At 49.2% G+C, this 16,625-nt stretch overlaps 1 protein-coding gene across 1 annotated transcript; it reads left to right on the top strand.

Moving 5' to 3' along the window:
• Nucleotides 1–825: 825 nt before the first annotated feature.
• On the top strand, nt 826–16,151 carry adamts13 (ADAM metallopeptidase with thrombospondin type 1 motif, 13). Its single transcript, XM_036526506.1, has 31 exons — nt 826–1,074; nt 1,480–1,546; nt 1,707–1,972; nt 2,611–2,767; nt 3,495–3,631; nt 3,744–3,827; nt 3,928–4,052; nt 4,191–4,337; nt 4,420–4,554; nt 5,097–5,247; nt 5,332–5,436; nt 5,873–6,024; nt 6,580–6,643; nt 6,930–7,056; nt 7,507–7,655; nt 8,400–8,520; nt 8,631–8,711; nt 9,178–9,359; nt 9,956–10,100; nt 10,388–10,517; nt 11,201–11,380; nt 12,254–12,452; nt 12,536–12,641; nt 12,733–12,862; nt 13,158–13,337; nt 13,420–13,624; nt 14,002–14,362; nt 14,747–14,893; nt 14,995–15,177; nt 15,379–15,566; nt 15,986–16,151. The coding sequence occupies exons 1-31, from the start codon at nt 997–999 to the stop codon at nt 16,139–16,141; spliced, it is 4,638 nt and encodes a 1,545-aa protein (XP_036382399.1). The 5' UTR covers nt 826–996; the 3' UTR covers nt 16,142–16,151.
• The last annotated feature ends 474 nt before the right edge of the window (nt 16,152–16,625 follow it).

Consider the following 16,625-nt stretch of genomic DNA (forward strand, 5'->3'; position numbering starts at 1 on the left):
ATGAGTTTGGTTTGTTTGGTAAAGTCATAGTGGATTTCACAGCAATTTTATGCTTTAAACAGCACTGTGGCATAGCGGTAAGGAGCAGGGGTTCAATTCTCTGCTGAGGCACTGCTGTTGTATCCTTGGGCAAGGTTGTTAACCCAAAATTGTTTCATTAAAATCCAGCTGTATAAATGGAAAAAAAACTTGTAACTCATGTCAGTCACTCTGGATAAGAATGTCCTCTAAATGACAATTATGTATTGAAAAAAACATATTTAATAGAAGTCAATAACCACAGTTTGTAAATGATGAGGAATAAAATACTGCCATGGTAATGCTGCCAGGTGCAGTTAAATGGGAATATCTAACCTTAAAGGCAGAAAACATTTGCAGCAGATTAGCTCTGTCCTGGTCTCCCCTGTCAAGGATCCATGATCATAGGACTACAATAATTCAGAAAGAGTGGACAATGAAGTATACTACTGACAAATAACATGCAACAATCAATACAAAACGATGAAGTCCAAGACGCAGGTCTGCAACCTGCATTATGACTGAATCACAGAGGTGTTCCTGTTTGATTAATGGTTTAAAATCTGATAGCATTAGATGGTCTCTTTAGTTGTTTTGTCCTGACTTATCACATGTGTGTCTGTGATTTTTTTACCCTGACTGAGGGGTTTCATGTGCACAGAACTTTCAGATGTACCCAATACTGTTTGGTCATTCTGCCTGTTCAAGGGTACAGTGGCTGACCAATGCGGTGGCCACAGGTTATCATCTTCCACCCAATCACAGAACAGTATCATCAGTGCTCCCTCCCACAATGCCAGACGGCCGGGACGTCTGTCACTCCTGTCAGTCTTTCCTGCTGGAGTTTGTTTTTGGAGTTTGCTCAATGTGTTTGCAGACTTCCTCTGAGGCTGAGCCACATAACGAAGTATAAGGGAATTTTGTCCCACGTTGTACCGTGCTACTGAATCGCCCCATACCGCAGGCTACGGGACCGACATGGCGGCCTCAGTGCTGCTCTGCTTGGTGACTGTCCTACCATGTGTTACAGCGCTGGTGAGATCTCCAACAGAACAGGTAAGAGAGAAAAAAACAGCTGGCCTTGTCAGCTCAGAGAATGGCAGTTTATTTTGTGGCTGGTGACCGCGGCATCTGTAAAGTACGTTGACCTCTTTGACTTTTGCTGTGTTTTCTTTCCCTCTTCCCACTCCTACTTAATGGGTTCTAGAGGGGAGGAATAGTTGGCTTTTTAAAAACCGTAGCAGAAAGGGTTGTAGGTACATATGTATAAAATTTAAAGCGGTTTTGGCGACAGAAATTTTAGAATGTTTATCAATCCTCTTTAAGTCATCCTCCTTATTGTCTGCACCTGTCTCTTGTGATGTATGATTTATGGGAAAAAAGCGTAATTCTTCATTTAATTCCCCTGCTGTTCAAAGGATTAAGTATTAAATATTCAATATCGCCTTTCTTTTTCCTTAGCAATTTCTGCAGTCTCTAGATCCGCAGGATGTGAGGTTATATTTCGGCGCTACGTCAGTGAGCTCAGGTATGTGGAAATCCGAAGTTGACGGAAATGCACTGTGTGTCACTGCCGGTAACTGATGTCCAGGTGGGGGTCAGTGCTGGTCATCTGAGCAGCTCTGGCCTTTTCCGGCTAACAGGCTGTCTCTCCTCACAGCTAACAAAGTGAACATTTCTGTCCCCAGTACCCGAATTTCAGATTGTCGGGCTCAGCTGCGGTTCCGCAGACGCGCCTGAGAGGCCCTGGCGGTGCTCCTTTCAGGCCCAGGGGAGGCGCTACGTGGTGGGGCAGGGAGGAGTGAGCCGGCCCCTCTCCTGCGCCTCTGCGGTGGAGAGGCATCTGAACTCCTCCGCCAGTGTGGTGAGGAGGCTGGGAGCCTGCTGTGAGCAGCCGGAGATTCTAGAACCCCGTCCAGCCAGATCCCTTCTGAGCGCGTGCGAGGGAACTCTGGTGAGAATCAAAGCGGAGACAGTAAAGAGATTCAGCTTTTCTCACTACTGCTACATTATCCCCCCCCTTCCCTCTCTCTCTCTCTCCCTCTTGCTGTCTCTCTCTCTCTCTCTCTCTCTCTCACTCTCTCTCTCCCTCTCTCTCTCACTCTCTCTCTCTCTCTCTCTCTCTCCCTCTTGCTGTCTCTCTCTCTCTCTCTCTCTCTCCCTCTCTCGCCCCATCCTTGTCTACCCCCCTCTTAATTTACCCATTAATTTCTCTCTCCCTCTCTCCTTGTCTACACCTTCGCCCTTCTTTATTCATCTCATCTCTCTCTCCCTCTCACCCCACCTCTCTGTTCCCTCTCTCTGTTTCTCTCTGTTTCCATAATTCTTTTTTTAACAAACATTTCATGTCACAATTTGGCATCAATAAAACAGCTAGTTTCTTCCAGTCTTCCTCTTTGACTACGGTTCGTCGTCCATACATCTGCCTCACAAATACAGCCTCCATCCCCCCCCCTTTCCACCCCACAAGCTGAGCCTCTCCCCTCAGCCGAGTGGGTCGTCTGTTCAGGATCAGGATGCTCTGTCACTGAGCAATGAAGGGTGCGATCCGCTCCCGCAGCATGTCCAAATAAAGGTCTCGTTTGCACCCAGGAAGGCATGGTGTTGGCGGGAGGCGGGAGGCTCTACGTCCGGCCGGTGCTCCACAGACACCGGCACTTTGCCGGCGCGGCCGTGGCGAGTCCAGCAATGCCGCACCTCGTGTTCCACCGCGACCTCCCTGCGAGAACATCCCAGACCCCCCTGCACTGTGAGTGCCCTCAGACTAATGAGACTGGTGCTGGGGTGGCTACGCAATACAAAAACACGCACAGCATCGGATTACATTTCACGTACAGGATCAACACCAGTTAGTACAGGGTGGACGCTAAGTCCCAGTGTGTATCTGTGGAAATGTGTTTATATCAACACAGAGGTATTACATTCTTTTCTCATGTCCAAGAAAGAACTCAACGAGCTATTTCTGGTTCTTTATTTGTTTTCAGTAAAATTCCACTTGGGCACCTACTGTATCAAAACATAATTGGCATCGCTGTGTTGTCTCCCTGGCAACAGTATGTAGAGTAGCAGGGGAAATGCTGTTAATAGTGGGATCATCACAATCTTGGAAATATGTAACGTTTTGAGCCTTTGTTCCGTAAACTTGTGACTTCATGTACTCCCATGGAAAAAATGTCAAAGGGGGTTAAATCTGGGGACTATTGGAGGAATTCACCATAAAGTTTCCCTTGGAGATGCAAGGTCACCACCTCAGTCCACTTCTTAGATAGTCAGCATCTTGGGTTATACCTGAAACTGAAATTAGCAAGTATTTGCAATTACATGTAATTTTGAAAACATTTTAAGATTTTCATCTTATCAGAATGGGCCTTTCTCATCTCCCTGTATAATTGTGGGTGTCTGACCTTTCCTCTCCTCCTCATTTGGTCTCTTCTCCTCTCTCCTCTCTCCTCTGCTCCCCTCTTCCACCTCTCCAGCTGATCGAGGGCGTGTCGCCCGCGGTGCTTCGGTACCTGAGGTCACTCACCTGGAGCTGCTGGTGGTTGTGGGGCCGGACGTCCACCAGATCCACAAACAGGACACCGAGAAATACATCCTCACCAACCTCAACATCGTGAGTGTGACCTTTGACCTGGGCCGATGACGGGGCCGCATGAGGCTCGGGGGGAGTTCCGTCAGCGGGGCGTGTGGGTTTGGTCTAACGGAGGCCCGTGTCACCTCTGCAGGCGTCCGAGCTGCTGCGGGACGTCACTCTGGGGGCCAACCTGAGGGTTCACCTGGTGCGCATGATCATCCTCACCGAGGCGGAGGTAAGGCACGTGAAGGTCACGCAGAGGTCACTCGGGACGAGCCCGTCCCCGGGATCTCAGGAGGCCTGGGCTCCTCCAAACGCTTTGCTCCTTGTTTCAGCCAGAGATCCGGATCTCAGAGAACATCACCTCCTCCCTGATGAGCGTGTGCGAGTGGGGGCGCAGGGTCAACCCCCTCAACGACACCGACCCCCTGCACGCTGACCTCCTCCTCTACATCACTCGGTAGGCCTTAAACGTGCAGCCACACCTCCGAGGCTTTGAAGGGTAGTGTAGGAGTGTATGTATAATTTATCCATTCATTCATAGATCTTACTGCAAACCGAATTCCCCCTACGGTCATTATGTTCTTACGGCATGCAGGTTTGACCTAGTGTTGCCTGATGGGAACAAGGGTGTGAGGGGCGTGGCCCAGCTGGGCGGGGCCTGCTCCAGCAAATGGAGTTGTGTGATCACCGAAGATACGGGCTTCGATCTGGGCATCACCATCGCGCATGAGATAGGCCACAGGTAATGAGAACATGCTGGGGTGGAAACATTCTTAAAAAAAGGTCTTAAAAGTTCAATAAAACTTATTTTCATTTATCTGCAGCTTTGGCATAAATCACGATGGAACAGGAAACGCCTGCACCAACAGCGGCTTCATGATGGCGTCAGACGGGGGTTACAACAGCGTGGACCTCACCTGGTCCCAGTGCAGCCGGGACCAGCTCCAGAATTTCTTCAGGTGCCTCTCAGCATGAATATGCTATTATTGATTATTATTTATTATGATTGCATATCTATGTTGGAGGTACCATTTTCCAGTATGACTTAAAGTGCACAGTCTTGTTTTTTGCATCCTTGTCCTTTTGACATCCATTTTTCCAGCTCTACATTGACTCAACAACTCATGGTTAAGTGCTTCGCTCAAGGGGATTAGACCCAGTAACCTAATGGTTACACGCCTAGCTCGCTACCCACATGCCCCTGTGTTGAGTGTTTTTGTCTGATGTACATGCTATGCCCTATGAGCTGTATCACCATGAGCCGCCTGTGTGTTGTGTATGTGGCAGATGTTGTCCAATCGGGAAACAGATCCGTGGAGCCTAAGGCAACAGCCGCAGACAGTTTGCCACATGTTTGTCAGTGTTTGTCTTGGTGTGACAGTAAGCCCTCCTGGACTGAGCTGAGATCCAGGTGTAGCGCAGGTGACTGAGTGTGGGTGTGTTATAGGCTGTTACACAGGCCCATGTGTGACCCTTGGGGGTGGGTGGGTGGCTGTTTCAGTGCAGGCAGAGGTGACTGTGTGAAGGACCTGCCGGTGCTGGGAGGCTCTCTGCAGGACTGGAAGCCGGGGCTGTACTATGGGGTGGACGACCAGTGCCGCATCGCTTTCGGCATCACCGCGAGAGCCTGCTCCTTCGCACACACGGACATCGTGAGTGATTTGCGTGTGATGGTGCTTCCTCCTTCTCTGCTTTCGGCACAGAGCTCAAAACACCTGTTCTCCCCCTGCCTCCAGGACGTGTGTCGTGTGCTGTCCTGTCATGTCGTCCCTGGCGACGACAGTTCCTGCACACGCCTGCTCATCCCCCTGCTGGACGGAACAGAGTGTGCACCCAATCAGGTAACGACCTGCCAGTAAGCAACCAATCACAGGCAGGATGGTGGGATTGGAGGTTAGTTATATTTGCCTGCTGGCTTCCAAGACATTAATATCATTCAAGATAATCACAAAAAAGTTTCTTTCCCCTCCTTTTTTTAATTCACACAAGAGAGCAAAAAAACTGTGAGAATGGAAAAAGGCCCAGCAGCCAAAGCATTTTGACATATCTTGCCAATATAAAAACAAACTAAACCAATTTATGGAAGTTTTTTTATTACAGGACTTGTTATTGTCTTGATCCAACGCCCAAAGCTCTGCAGAGCAAGTTAATTTAAAAGTTAATCTCTTTGGTGTGTGGCAATTGCTCTCTTTTTCTATTTTAATGTCTTTCAAAAATAGCACCAGTTTGGTTCTGAGAGGAGTAACTGTAACAATGCTTTTTTCTTGCAATACCCAGTGGTGCCTGAAGGGGCGCTGTGTGTCCCCTTCCAAGCTCAGCTCCTCCATGGTGGTGCATGGCTCATGGTCCAGCTGGTCCGAGTTTTCCACCTGTTCCCGCACCTGTGGCGGGGGGGTCAGCTCCAGGAAGAGGCAGTGCACCAACCCACGGTAACCAGCGCGTGATTTCGACCGTCACACTCGAGACTTGTCTATAGTGAACAGAAACTGTCCTGACAAACGTGGATGCAGTCAAAGGGCTTTAGACACACGTTCTCAGAGTCTGAAGTGCTGTCTGATGCATCAGTATTTTAGGCATATCACATCACAGTCTTTGTCAAAACTTTGATCTGGTGTTGAATTTTTTATACGCTACACAGTCACCCTAATCAAGAGTGAATTGCATGCATATTCAGTTTGGCATATACGTGGCATATTGTGCTTTTATACAGCTGAATGTTTCAGGTGAAGTGCCTCAAATCTACAACGACATGCAGTCTCCTGTCTAGGACTCAAACCTGCTCTTGTCTTATTCGAAGTTCCATGAACATTATACCACAGAGCAGGTGTGACGTCGGTCCGGTGCTGCTGGTGGCGGCGGTTTGTGTGATTCTATCCCATCGGTCAGGCTGCTGTTTGCCTTTGGTTTCAGATCAGTTATAATTGTATGTAAAAAATTCAGGACAGCTTTAACTCGATCGGGATCCTCACCTTCCCTCTCTGCAGGCCCGCGTTTGGTGGGAATGACTGTGAGGGGAGACACACTGAAGCTGAACTTTGTAACAGACAGGTAGGATTCCACAGGTCATGTTGACAGTGCTCCTTTCGGCCTGAACCAGTTTTGACCTTGGTCCTGTTGGTTTGCATCCTCTGAGTATGTGGGTGTTCAGTGTTCTGGTCTGTGTTAACTCTATGTACATGATACCCATATGAGTATGATATTGATGTTGTATACTCTGTATGGAGCTTGTGTGTAAACCTCAGAACTCCTGGGTCAGGGATCAGGCTGTGGGGTCTTAGAGGCCTGTTTATGGTGTGCTGATGGATCTCTTCCTGTGTCTGTGTACCCTGAGCAGCCCTGTGCCACAAGTCAGCTGAAATTCATGGAGGAGCAGTGCTCCCAAACCGACCCCCAGCCCCTCTCCCTGTCCCCTGGCACCGCCTCACTCTTCACCTGGGTCCCCGCTGTGGGTCTCCTCACAGGTTTGGTGTCTCATGGTCGACGAGGGGGGGGGTGTTTGACAGTGATACTACCATACTTTGTGATGCTGTGATTTTGGTGCCGTATGACCATACTACAACCACGTTAGCCAAGTGCTTCTCTGTTTTTGTCTGCGGCCTCATGCACAAGGTTAGCCTTCTGTTGCAGTGAATGACACTACATTAGGGCGGGAGTGTAGCATAAGGGTAAGGAGCAGTGCTTGTAACCGAAAGGTTGCTGGTTTGATTCCCCTCTGCGGCACTGCTACTGTATCTTTGGTCAAGGTACTTTACCCAGTATATGTAAATCTGTATAAATGGACAACATGTAAAAAATGTAACCTATTTAAGTAGCTCTGGATAAGAGCGTCTGCTAAATTTCAATAATGTAATGTAATCTGTTATGTTCAGATTTCCTGTCTCAGAATCTGACTTTCTCTGTGCACGACTCAGGAGACCCGCAGTGCAAGCTCATGTGCCGGCCACAGGGTGGGGACTTCATGGTCAGCCGAGGGGCACAGTTCACAGATGGGACCCGCTGTGAGCCCCATGTCCCATCTCCACTCGGCGCTGTTAGCGTGTGCCTGGCGGGAAAGTGTCAGGTAACTCTCATCTTCCTTAAATAACACCAGAAAACACAATGTTCAGTGTTCAGTGAGCGTCCACAAGGCATTTATAACAGATGTAGTGTTAATCATACTTTATTAATAGGTCAAATATGAAGTTGATATAAAGTAATAAATATGTTATTACCACTATTATGGCTGTCATTCTCTTGGCTCATGAGTGAGTATATTCATACATGAGCAAATACACTGTGACAAATGATAGCTGTCATTTTGAGAATTATTTATTATGAACATTGTTGCCATTTTACAATACAATGAGACTTATTCAGGACAAGAAGGGGCCTCAACTAGCAAGAAGATGTCATCCAAAATCGTGATGAACTTAGACTACGCCAGCAATACAATCATCACCAGTCTACTTGGCATTAATTTTAATTGATAGAGATATTTTTTCTTGTTAGCTAATATTTACTGTAGTGTTTCTGAGCTTCATTATCCCAAGATTGTTATCCCAGAATGTCAATATTTCCAAATTGATTGTCTTGAGATCACAAACTAACCCCTAAAATGTTGGTAATGCTGAAATTACGAATTATGTATTTTGGAATCACAAGAAAAGGAACCCCAAGAATACTACTTTGCAATGGCCATTAACGGCAGAGGATACACCACAGTCCACACTTAATGCCTCTCTCCCCCTCTTTCTTTCTTTCTTTCTCTCTCTCTCTCTCTCTCTCTCTCTGTCTCCCCCCCCTCCCTGTTTCTCTCTAATTTCAGCTGTTTGGGTGTGATGGCCGCTTGCTCTCCCGTAAGGTGGAGGATGTCTGTGGGGTGTGCGGTGGAGACGGCTCCACCTGCAGCCTCATCTCTGACTCCTACAGGGAGGGCCAGGCCCGAGGTAAAGATCCACACTCACTTCCTGTCTCAAACGACATCATTTCCTGGCTTCCGAAACCTGAGCGCAGATCATTATCCTGAAACGTGTCTGGTGTTTGTGTGTCTCTTAAGAGTATGTCACCTTCCTCACCCTGCCACTGAATGCCACGCGGGTTCACATAATCAACAGGAGGCCCCTCTTCACACACCTGGGTGAGTGGGAGGGGGGCAGAAAAGAGAGGAATATTTTACCTCACATTTATGCATGCCAGTGAGAAATGAGATCTGTTGGAATTAAAACACACCTCGGAGAACAGCAGGCGGCAGTGGTGCATGTGGGCAGCGATACAGCGTAGCGGTTTGTAACCAATTCGATTCTCCGCTGGTGCACTGCTGTGGTACCCCTGGGCAAGGTATTTAGCCCAAAATTGCCTCAGTAAATAGACTGGCCATATAAATGGATAAAACTGTAACCTATGGAAGTCACTCTGGAAAAGAGCGTCTGCCAAATGACAAAAATGTAATGAATAGAGGCATGAGTGAGTCACGGTTTAAATTAGACAGGGTGGGGTGTGGAATGGTAATAAGGGTTACTATACATTGTATATTCTTACTGTGTGTGTGTGTGTGTGTGTGTGTGTGTGTGTGTGTGTCTCTCTGCATGTTTGTGTGTTAATAGCGGTGTTAATCCAGGGTGAGTATGTGGTTGCGGGGCATGGCACTGTGGCCTTAAACACCACTCACCCCTCCCCGCTGGAGGAAGGTCAGCTGGTGTATCACCTGTACCTGACTCCTGATGGCCTGCCGCAGAGGGAGGAGCTACATCTGCCTGGCCCCATTTCAGAGGAGATACACGTACAGGTACATACACACGCACACACTCACTCACGCACACACACACACACTCACTCATGCACGCACGCATGCACGCACGCACACGCACGCACACGCATACACACACGCACACGCACACACACACACACACACACACACACACACACACACACACACACACACACACACACACACACACACACACACACACGCACACACACACACGCACGCGCACAAAGACACACACTCACACCCACCAAAAATAACCTGCTTTGATACAATTGACTGAAATAAGCTGAATTATAAACAGAGCAGAAATTGGAAAGACAAGGATCCTTCTACAGATGTGTAAAGTATTAACAAACATTGATTGGGGAACAGATAAAGGTTCTCCTTCACAAACACACTCACACACTCGAGCACACACATATGCACACATACACAGATTTACCAACACATACATACACTCAAACAGACACATAAGCAAACGCACAAATTTCACACATAGATGAGGTCACATTCATGCCCGTTCACATCTTTCTGTGAGAGAACCACACCTACACAGACACAAGGCACCACAGAAACACAAACTGTGAAGAAATTTCTCTCCCTTTTGTCTGTAGGTCTACCGGAAGTATGGAAAGGAGTATGGTGATCTCACTAGCCCAAACATCTCCTACACCTTCTACAAACCTAGGACCGAGGAAACCACACCCAGGGGCGAGTGGGTGGCTGTCACCTCACCCTGCTCTGTCACCTGTGGGTCAGGTACGAAACCCAGATGGACAGATTTCACTCCAAATATTCTTCTCATTGCCCCAGGTCACTAGTTCAGCAGCATGACACGTTGACAGGGAGCCACTGTATATCTTGTGACAGAAAAAGTCAGTTCTGGGTTCTCAAAGCCAATGGGAGAAAATCAGCCGGTCTACTCCCCCCTTACCGTAAACGTAGACAGCGGAAGCCCGCTGTTCTCCAGGCTGTCCCAGGTCTTAAAGATCTTCAATCTGATTTGGTCTCATATTGGAACTCATTAATTTGTCTTGTTCACCCAGGTTACCAGCAGACTACCTACATGTGTGTGGACAGAGACACTCAGGAGCATCTCCAGGAGGCGTCCTGTGAAGAGGCCACTCGACCCGCAATGCTCCCCTCCCCCTGCCAGCTTCCCGCCTGTCCACCCCAGTACTGTCCGTTTACCGACCCTGTGCAATTCTGCTTTCATGATGTCAGTCTGACATGCTATCACAATGTGTAAGTCAGTGCTTCTCAGCCCTGGTGGATGCTGGTCTTTATTCTAGCTGTGCTCCAGACTAATTTGGTGTGACTGAGCTCTTCGCTGAATAGTAATGTAGATCTGAATTCAGCTTAATCAGTATCTTTTGTTACTTCTTTGTTATAGGCGTGGGTTGTTGGAAATGTGTTTGGCCTAATGGATAGGTACAGCTAAATGGTTATGTAAATATTTTCTATTAATTTGAGCCCCTTAAACAAATTAGTATTACACACATGCATTCAGCTCTGTTGACGAGAGGAAATTAGTGTGCCCTAGAGTAATTAGTTGGACTTAATTTAACTTAATTGAGACAACTGTTCTGAATTTATAAGGGGCAGATTTTAGCAAAAATGTGTTGAATAATTAGCGTGACCTTTTTACCGAAAACACACCTCCAGTCCATTTTACAAGTAGTACGTTTCCTTCACAAAGAATGCAAAGCAGATCAGATGTAGAGAAGTCACATAAAGATTGTGATCAAACTGTTCAGTCTGGCCTAATTAACCGAGGACACAGCGGGAACAAAAGCTAGCACTGTGTCGACTGCTTGTAAGACATGAACAGACATGATGGTGTGCTTCGTGTTGTTCAGCTGGGTGACAGGAGAGTTTGGGCCCTGCAGCGCCCCCTGTGGTGGGGGAGAGAAGGAGCGGCCGGTGAAGTGTGTTCAGCGACAGGGGGATTTGACAGTGGAGCTGCCGATTCTGCAATGCCCACAAGACTCTGCGCCGCACCCCAAGGAAACGTGCAACCCACAGCCTTGCCCTACCTGGTACATAGACCCCGTCATGTAGTTCCTTCTGATTTATTCACGTTGAGCTGTAGAGCAAACTACTTATATGAAAATCCTTAAAAAGCTATTAGAAATGGAAAAACTTCAATGGACTTGATAACTTCAGATGAGGGCCAACTTGTCGATGAAATTCATTTAAATGTTGCCATTCAGCACACACAGAATGATTTAAAAAGGGCGAGTACAAAGTGCATCTAATTAATTTGGCATTAGACAGTACATACAGGTCTCAGCTAACCACGCTGGAACATGTGTCATGTGTAAGGGCATCAGCACAGTGCCATGATAGCTAATGCATGCAGACCTTTTGTATATGAAGAATATGCAGGCCCTGCTGACGACCACCACGTAGTTCATGACATTCAGTCCTCTGTCGAGTGTAACTCCTAGGCTCTTAGAGGTCTGGGAGGCTGACACTATAGTGTTTTTTAGGGTGATGGTGAGGCTCTGGAGGGAGGGGTGAGAGAGAGGACTTAGCTGAGATGTAGAGAGGCTCAGTCTTAGCAAAGATGAGCCTCAAGTAATGATCACACATCCATGATTTCATATCTGCTCGGGGACTTTGAAGTCTTCGAACTTATCCTTTTACGGGAAAAGTTCGCATTTATCCTGAGACCTCTATCTGTGCAGAACACCCTCACAAAGCCATTTTTAGAAAGGATGGATTGAGAAGTGCCCTCATATGTCGTTAAATGCCCTAAGAAGCGGATAAACTTTTGACAGCCGCCACTAAGCTGCAGTGACAGTAGAGAGAGTGGAGGGCATGCTGACCATAGTGTGTCCGTGTCTGTGTGTGCGTGTGCATGTGTGTATACGTGTTGGTGTGTGTGTGTGTGTGTGTGTGTGGTACAGGTGGCAGGTGTCAGAGTTTGGGGACTGCTCGGCGGTGTGTGGCCCAGGTGAGGTCTGGCGCGAGGTGTTTTGTGTCCGTACAGAACGTGGTGTGAACGTCAAGGTGGACGACAGCCTCTGCCCGCAGTCTACCAGGCCGGCTGACTCCCGGCCCTGTGTCGTGGACGTGTGCCCCATCGGTTGGGAAACGGGGGGCGAGGTAGGAAAAATGTCTGTTGCAAAACTCTACACATGAAATGAAGGATTTTTCCCAGAGATTAAAATACCCTGACTGTTTCCTAGGTCCGTCGCAAACAAAAGGAACACGGTGTGACATCACAGTCTAGATTGCAGCCTGTGTACGTGTGGAGCCCTGTGATTGGCCACTGCTCAAAGAGCTGTGGGAACGGTGAGTGTGATCAGATTGCGGAATCTTTTCCCTGTTTAGCTGCTGCATTAATGAGGCTCAGCGAGTGTGGTTCTGACCCAACACTCTGTAGGGCTGCAGCAGGTGTGGTACTCCTGCGTGGATCACCAGTCCCGGACGACAGTGCTGGATTTCCACTGTGACGGCTCGAGGAAGCCGCAGCCCCACACCGAGCCCTGCAGCCCTTCCCCCTGTCCTGCTGCGTGAGTCTGTCACTGCTGGTTTGTGGATGCATTGGACGTTTGATACATCATGAGTCAAATCATAAGGCCCATGACTGCAATTCATTTTTAACCTGTGCCAATACGATGTGAACAGTGTACGCACCTGTATCCTGGTTCTGAAGAAGGTCATGTTGAGGTCAAAACATTTTTAAAATAAACCAAACAGTGTACGCACCTGGAAAATTATATTGTGGTCAAACAAACGGTTTAGACAAACCGGCAGCTTTGGATAAATGTGCAAGCTTCTCTTCTTGGTTTTTAAACGTGCAACCAGGAGGTGGTGCTACAAGGAGGGGGCTTGCAGCGCGACTTGCGGCGGAGGTGTGGCACGCAGGGTGCTGTACTGCTCCCGGGACGGCGAGGGCGGGGAGGAGGTCGTGAGCGACTCGGAGTGCGGGACCCTACCCAGGCCGGCCGGGCTGGTGCCCTGTAACGCCAACACCTGCCCCCCCAGGTAACGCCCGAAACGCCGCGAGGGAGAGGGGGATCCTCTCTGGGCCGGCGTCTCTGACTGACGCGTGACTGACACCGTGCAGGTGGAGAGCTGAGCAGCTGGGGCCCTGCTCGGTGTCCTGCGGACAGGGTGTCATCCGCCGCCGCCTGTCCTGTGTCCAGTTTCAGGGCGGGAGGGACAGCGAGGTGCCCGAGGACCTGTGTCCCGCGCTGACCAGGCCCCTTTCCGCTGTGCCCTGCAGGATACAGGCCTGCACCTTCAGCTGGGAGGTCAAGGAGTGGAGCCAGGTAAAGTTCCCACAATCACTCCCACGCCCACAAGGCCACAGGCACACCTGTGACCCACAGGTACACCCGCAGCCACGCCCACATATACACCTTAGCCCTACATGGTGAGATATAGTACCCTACAGTATAGCCTCAGAAGAGGGACAGAATGACTCTTCAAATAATATCTGTATTATATTGTATATTGTACATTGTATATCTGCATATTGTCTATTGCACACTTTATATTACTCCTTCACTTCACTAAACAGAACTGAATACAACTATGTTGTCTGAATGGGGTGAGTGTGGTGGATGGCCTTCATTCTGAATGGGTGAGTGTGGTGGGGCGGGGCGTGGCCATGACTGTTGACCAATCCCGTGCTGCCGTCCCCCAGTGCTCCGTCACCTGTGGCTATGGGATCCAGTCCAGGGGCGTGTCCTGCGTGGGGCCGTCCCACTCCCAGCCAATCATCCCCCTGCTCTGCATGCACATGCCCAAGCCCATCACCATCCAGGCCTGCTGGACAGGCTCCTGTGGGCACCCCGAAACCACCACCGCGGGGCCCCGCGCGCACCTGCGCACCACCAGGGCCGCACACCGGGAGGACCTCCCAGGGGCCCCCACACAGCCCCCCACCCCGGAGATCAGGCCGCCCCAGATACCTCAATACCAAGCTGCCGCTGTGTCGCCCAGTCCGCTGGAACTGACCACCTCCCCACCCCCGACAGCCCTGCCCACACAGCCGGCTGAAACCAGTTAGGTGGACAGAGCAGGCTTGCACGCTTCAGTAGATAATCATAAATTCTACAGGGATCGTGTATCCTGTGGTAGCAGGGGCCCTGGGTGATTTGTTTAGTTTTGGTTTAGTTTAAGGCTTTAGGTTTTCAGGTGTTCAGTGATTAGAATGACCTGCTGGCTGATCTGAAAGCCAGTACTAGTTTTACACCCATTTAAGAAATCCTTGTTGCACTTTGCAGTCCTGCTGGGAAAACTCCTCACTTTAACATGCTTCATTGGAGCATATTTTACATTTTTATGTTTGCTGTGCTATGTACCACAGGGCACCCTTAAAAATAAGATGTATAAAACCGGGGGTTTTTATGCTAAACACATTTTCAGCCGGTGTATCTGACCCCCAGGTGTGTGTGGACAGCTTCTCCTGGAGGAGTCTGGCACAGTGGACCTGCGTAACGTCAACGTGCGGGAATGCACCCTCACCATTGGACGGCCCCTGGGTGAGGTCATCCACTTCAGGGTGGAGTCCAGCTCCCTCAACTGCAAGGATGGTGGGTGAGCCGTCGGATGCAGAACCTGCTGCCCACTGTGACATTACAATGTTACCTCTGACTCTGTGTGTGCGTGTGTGTATGCGTGCGTGTGTGTGTAGGGGACTTCCTGATACTCTCCAACAGGCGAATGCTGAGGAAAAAGTGTAATTATTTGGGCACCTACACCCTGACCACCCGCACCAACCTCCTCCACTTGCGTCAGGGCTTGAGCCAGGTGTCCCCTGGCAGGGGACTGATGTTTACCTACCAAAGCCAGAAGACCAGTAAGAGTCACCATGAAGGTGAGTCTGAGGGGGGGGGGGGGTGTGGTCACAGAAAAGAGGAGAAGGGGTTATCAGAAGAGCACAATTAAAACACATTCTGTCACAGAGCTGGGGTAAACCAGCACAGAAAGTACATATTGACCAGTACAGGAAGAGCGTGCCATTTCAAGAATCCGGAACAATCCAGACTCAGCTCTTTGTGTGCTTTTGTTGCCTCAGACTGTGATGTCCAGCTGTTCGGTCCCAGTGGTCAGATCGTGAACCCCACACGCCGGCCCGGGTCAGGGAATCACACCTGCCGCACCTTCATCAACGTCCGGCCGAAATCCAAAATCGAAATCCGGGCCCTCAGCGCCTTCCACGAAGACGAAGAGGAAGACGACGACGCCCCGCCCACTTTCATACTGGTAAGGGGAGGAGGGGGGGACAGAGGGGGTACCCCGGCCTCACTCCGCAGGCCCAAAATGTGTCCTGAAAGAAACCGGTCCGAGTTTTCTTATACTGGAGAAGTCGGGTGAATGTGCTAGGCAGTTCAAGCAAGGCAATGGAGTAGGATCATATAAGGCTGTAAGACTGCCATGCTCCAGGGAGGATCCCAGAGCCCCTGCCCCACACTGCCAGCCCCTTTCCACTTCATGATGTATTACATTTATAATTTACTTTGCAGATCCTATTACCCTGGGAGACTCGCACACTGTACATACATTTATATACCATCTATTCATACAGCTGGAGATTTACAGTTCAAATTCAGTACGTTGTCCATGGGGGAAACAGCAGCATCCCACCTGGGCATGGCGAGCCTTACTCTTAACCCCCCCCTCAGATCCGGGACGAGGACGTCGTGCAGACCACGTGGTTCCAAGGGGACCGTCTCTTCCAGTGGCGGTCGGTCGGCAGCGGGGTGGAGATCGAGTTCCACGGGGCGTTCCTGCAACACGAGGGAAGCTTCCGGGCGGAGTTCTCGTCCTTCAGACCGTGAACCGCCGCCGTTCCCCACCCTCCTTTCGAATCGGGGGTCCCGCGGACAGCTGGACGGGCAACGGGACAAACCCATGATGGCACACATGACACATTCGATGACTGACCCATGTTTGACCTTTTCAGTGGATTTTTTGCCATTTTTTGTTTTTTTTATTTTTAGGAAGGTTTTTACAACTGACTCTCAGCTGAACTTTATACAAATGAATGTTTCACAAGGACACATTTAAACTCAGACCACCTACAGTGTCCTCTTTACCTTTTTTATTTACTGTTGCTCTAGGTTCTGACTTCTGTGGTGTTTACACTTGAATCCCACAGTTAAACATTTCTAAAGCATCACTGAGTAATCTTTCTCCAGAGCTTCAACTCACTGTGTGTTTTGCACAGACCACATCATAAAAAGGCACAGAATGCATTTGCATAAATGTCACCACAGAGGTTTCAAAACTTGTAATGCTACGTGTTCAAGCATGAATTCACAT

This window comes from Megalops cyprinoides, chromosome 4 (assembly GCF_013368585.1).
Source record: "Megalops cyprinoides isolate fMegCyp1 chromosome 4, fMegCyp1.pri, whole genome shotgun sequence".
Classification (NCBI taxonomy): Eukaryota; Metazoa; Chordata; class Actinopteri; order Elopiformes; family Megalopidae; genus Megalops; species Megalops cyprinoides.

Excerpts from the sequence above, each read along its gene's own strand:
- adamts13 (XM_036526506.1), top strand. The coding sequence starts at position 997 with ATGGCGGCCTCAGTGCTGCTCTGCTTGGTGACTGTCCTACCATGTGTT. Across the intron at positions 7,057-7,506 it reads CGCTGTGGGTCTCCTCACAG|GAGACCCGCAGTGCAAGCTC; the intron begins GTTTGGTGTCTC and ends TGCACGACTCAG. Across the intron at positions 14,363-14,746 it reads CACACAGCCGGCTGAAACCA|GTGTGTGTGGACAGCTTCTC; the intron begins GTTAGGTGGACA and ends TCTGACCCCCAG.